Raw genomic sequence first — 4,140 nt, forward strand, 5'->3', positions numbered from 1 at the left:
TCTTGCAGATATGTGTCCATAAAGATATGGTGTTAAGTTGGGAGAACAAGAACAATAAAGAGAGAGAGAGCACGACAGAGAAAGAGAGAGAACACGAAAAAGAGAGAGAATGAGAGATACAGAATCACAGACAGAGAATTAGAGAGAGTGAGCGAGAGGGAGAGAGAATAGGGCAGAGAGAGAATGAGCAGGAGGGGGAATGAAAGAGAGAACCAAAGGGAGAGAGAGAGAGAGAGAGAGAGAGAGAGAGAGAGAGAGAGAGAGAGAGAGAGAGAGAGAGAGAGTCAGAGCAAGCGAAAGTGAGAAAGAACCAGAGATTGTGAAAATGAGTAAGAGAGAGAGAGTCGGAGCAAGCGAAAGTGAGAGAGAACCAGCGATTGAGAAAATGAGTAAGAGAGAGAGAGAGAGTCGGAGCAAGCGAAAGTGAGAGAGAACCAGCGATTGAGAAAATGAGTAAGAGAGAGAGAGAGTCGGAGCAAGCGAAAGTGAGAGAGAACCAGCGATTGAGAAAATGAGTAAGAGAGAGAGAGAGTCGGAGCAAGCGAAAGTGAGAGAGAACCAGCGATAGATAAAATGAGTAAGAGAGAGAGACAAAGAGAGACAAAGAGAGAGAGACAGAGAGAGAGAGATAGAGAGAGAGAGAGATAGAGATAGAGAGAGAGAGTTGGAGGAAGCGAGAGTGAGAGAACCAGCGATAGAGAGAATGAGTAAGAGAGAGAGAGAGAACGAGTGACAGACTGGTACTCTTCCGATCTTCTGTACCCCCAGCATGATCACTGTCACTATATCCAACCAGACCTTCTCCAGCTCGACCCTTCTCATAAAAAAGTCCATAATCGTGCGTCCCTTTGACATATCTAAGGACTCTCTTGACTGCCAATAAGTGTTCAGTGGTTGGATGCTCCATGTACCTGCTGAGAATTCCTACAGAGTACATAAGATCTGGTCGGGCGTGAGTTAAATACCTCAAACTCCCAATCAGACTTCTGTAATGTGCTGAATTTACAGTTGAATCTTTTTCATCTCTGCTGAATTTTGCCCGTGCTTCCATAGGAGTTAAGGAAGGATTGCAGTCAGCCATCCCAGATTGCTCAAGTATCGTCAATGCGTAAGCCTTTTGATTTAAGATGATGTGAGAATCACCTTGAATTACATCTATACCCAGATAAGAATTGAGTAAGTCAAGATCACTCGTCTAAAATAATTTCATCATTTGGTTCTTGAAATCTTGAATATGACAGAGTCTCGGACCTGTCACTATCAAATCATCAACATAAACTCCAATTAGCAAATGAGATTTCTCAAAAAGATTGAAATAGATAGCATGCTCATGCACACTTCTTGTGAATCCAAGAGAGGATAAACACCTATCTAATTTCAAATACCAAGCACGGGGGACCTGCTTTAACCCATACAGAGCTTTATTTAACTTGAGTACATGCTGCTCACTACCCTTCTTGATAAACCCATCTGGTTGTTTGACATAAATCTCTCCTTCAATTTTACCATTTAGAAATGCAGATTTAACATCTAAATGATGTATCTCCCAATCTTCTTATGCTGCAAGAGCCAACAGCATTCTGATGGTTTCCATCCTTGCTACTGGAGCAAATACTTCATCATAATCTATGCTATACCTTTGAGAATACCCTTTCACAACCAGTCTTGCCTTATATCTGATTATTTCACCCCTATAGTTCTTCTTTGTCTTGAATACCCACTTGAGATCAATGGGTTTGCAGAGATCTGGTAGTTGAACAAGTTCCCAGGTATGATTCTGATGCAACACGACGGCCGGGATCGGCGGCGCGCGTTGCAACACACGGGGGTAGGACTCAATCCAAGCATATTCGAAATGTCGAGCTATTAATTTGATGCAAGAGTTGTAAAACAACGAGAAGAATAACCCCGCAACCGAATGGGCGATGGACCAGGCAGCGTTCCGTGCGAGCCACGTACAGTTGGACTCCCGTTGACCCGATAGATCACGATCACACCGACGTGCGGGTATCCCCTGATCTGGTCGCAATTCCCCGGATTGGATGACAGGAGTGGTTTGAAAAGGACGGAACTCTCCCCCAACCCACAACGAGACAGCTTAAGGACGGGAAATTCTCGGTAGAGGAGCACACGACTAAGTATTGATAGGGGCAATAATACTCAAAGGGGCGAGAGTTGACCTGCGGGGCCGTAGCCCGGAAAATCGCGGTGAACCAGAAGCCGATGGAGATGGCGTGCGTCGGGCCGCGTCGATGCCGAGCAAGGGGACGAGGGCAGGTCGGTCGGGGCGTAGTGAGCACGGGCGGTACCCGAGTGAAGGCACCGGGTGGAGAGGCGGGGCGGGGGGGGGCAGCTGTGCGCGTCGTGCGGTTGGCGCGATGGTCTGCGCGCGGGGGCGCAGCCGGACAGCGTCGGCGGGCGGTCTTCTCGGCTGCGTGTGACCAATGCGGCACGCGCGGCGGACAGTGACGGCGAGGGGCCGCGGGCGACGTTCAGCAGCGGCGGCTGTTGGGACGCGGCCGCTGCGAGCGGGCGGGCGGCCTTCTCAGCTGTGCGTGGCCGATACGGCACGCGCGGAGGGCGGGGCGGTGTGGGGTCGCGGTGGCTGCCAGCAGACTCACCGACCGGAGCAGGCAGAGGATGTGGCGGCGCGGGGGCCGCGGTGACTGCGGGCGGGCTCACCGACCGGATCAGGCAGAGAACCCCTTCGTCTTTTCTCAAGACGGCGGGAGGAGAGCCTCTCTTCTGAATGATCGGCAGCAGAGGCCTCAAGGCGCCCGTCCTCCTTTCAGGACGGCGGAAGAGGGGCTTCTCTCCTTCACGACCTGCAGGCAGAAGACTCTAGGCGCTCTTCTTCTTCTCAGGACGGCGGGAGAGGGGCTTCCTCCTTCGCAATCTGCAGGCAGAAGACTCTAGGCGCTCTTCTTCTTCTCAGGACGGCGGGAGAGGGGCTTCCTCCTTCGCAATCTGCAGGCAGAAGACTCAAGGCCCCCTTCTTCTTCTCTGGACGGCGGGAGAAGGGCTCCTCTCCTTCACGTTCTGCAGGCAGAGGTCTCAAGGCGCTCTTCTTCTGCTCAGGACGGCGGGAGAAGAGCTTCTCTCCTTCACGATCTGCAGGCAGAGGACTCAAGGCATTCTGTTGAACAATTAATTTCCCACTTAGCAAAAAAAACTTCTCCCCCTTTCTCTTAGGGCATCCTTTCTCCTTTTATAGGGGGAGAGTGGATGACCCTAGAGGTTGGGCTTGGTTAGGGGAAGAAAACCCCACGATCAAGCCACAAGGTTCAGGGGTTCTTCTGAAATGAGATAACGGGCCAAACACAGGGCCCACAACATGACGATGGAAGACGTTCGAAATTACGAGAAAAACAAGAGAGGGTCCTCAAGCTGTGTACTTGAAGGATGAGTCCTTCTCGTCGGCTCGAGCTTCACGGCGGGGTTGCTCGCGGGTCGCCACGGGCCGGTCGCGTGCTTCAGCTGGCGGATGGTCCTCCATCAGATTCCTTTCTATTGCATCCTTCTCTTCTTGCATTGCAAGCTTCCATACTTCTTCCTTGTTGGCCTCTGAAAAATTAAGTGGTTCTTCAATGACATTCATACAAATCTCAGGATTAACATTCACCTGAGTTGTTTCACTGTAGATTTGATCTACAGTTCTGAATTTTCTTGGTCGATCTTCTTTAGAGGTAGGACTCTCATCAGAAACAGCTTCAGCTCTTTCTCCATGCTCCATGTTGGATATATTTTCAACAGTCTGCTCGAAATCATCATCAATAAGATCCAAAAACTTGGAAGTTTTAGATGTACCTTTGTTCCTGGATTTGCTGTCTTCTCCCCAATTCCATTGACTTTCTTCCTGAAAAATCACATCTCTGCCGATATGAAGTTTACAAGTAACTGGATCATAACACCTGTACGCCTTTGTTCCAGTTTCATAGCCAATGAAAATCATGGGCTGACTTCTGTCATCAAGCTTCCCCAATCTCTTTCCAAGCACCTTTACATGCACCAAAGAGCCGAACACCCTAAGGTGCTCAACATTTGGTTTTGAGCCAGTCCATTTTTCATATGGAGTGGCACCATCAAGGCTCTGAGAAGGTTCTTAGGACCATAGACATAATGGTCCTATTTCTTCTTTCA

General features: G+C 49.6%; 1 protein-coding gene across 2 annotated transcripts; it reads right to left on the minus strand.

The window, feature by feature from the left end:
• On the minus strand, positions 1-3,174 carry LOC144707921 (uncharacterized). Of its 2 annotated transcripts, none has more exons than XM_078581200.1 (2): positions 2,181-3,174; positions 1-1,251 (listed from the first exon to the last, which is right to left on the minus strand). In XM_078581200.1, the coding sequence occupies exon 2, from the start codon at positions 1,079-1,081 to the stop codon at positions 125-127; it is 957 nt and encodes a 318-aa protein (XP_078437326.1). In that variant the 5' UTR covers positions 1,082-1,251; positions 2,181-3,174; the 3' UTR covers positions 1-124. The 2 variants fall into 2 exon arrangements, with proteins under 2 accessions (XP_078437326.1, XP_078437325.1); XM_078581199.1 differs by having other exon boundaries at positions 1-1,257.
• Between the last annotated feature and the right edge of the window lie 966 nt (positions 3,175-4,140).

This window comes from Wolffia australiana, chromosome 9 (assembly GCF_029677425.1).
Source record: "Wolffia australiana isolate 7733 chromosome 9, ASM2967742v1".
In the NCBI taxonomy this organism is placed as follows: Eukaryota; Viridiplantae; Streptophyta; class Magnoliopsida; order Alismatales; family Araceae; genus Wolffia; species Wolffia australiana.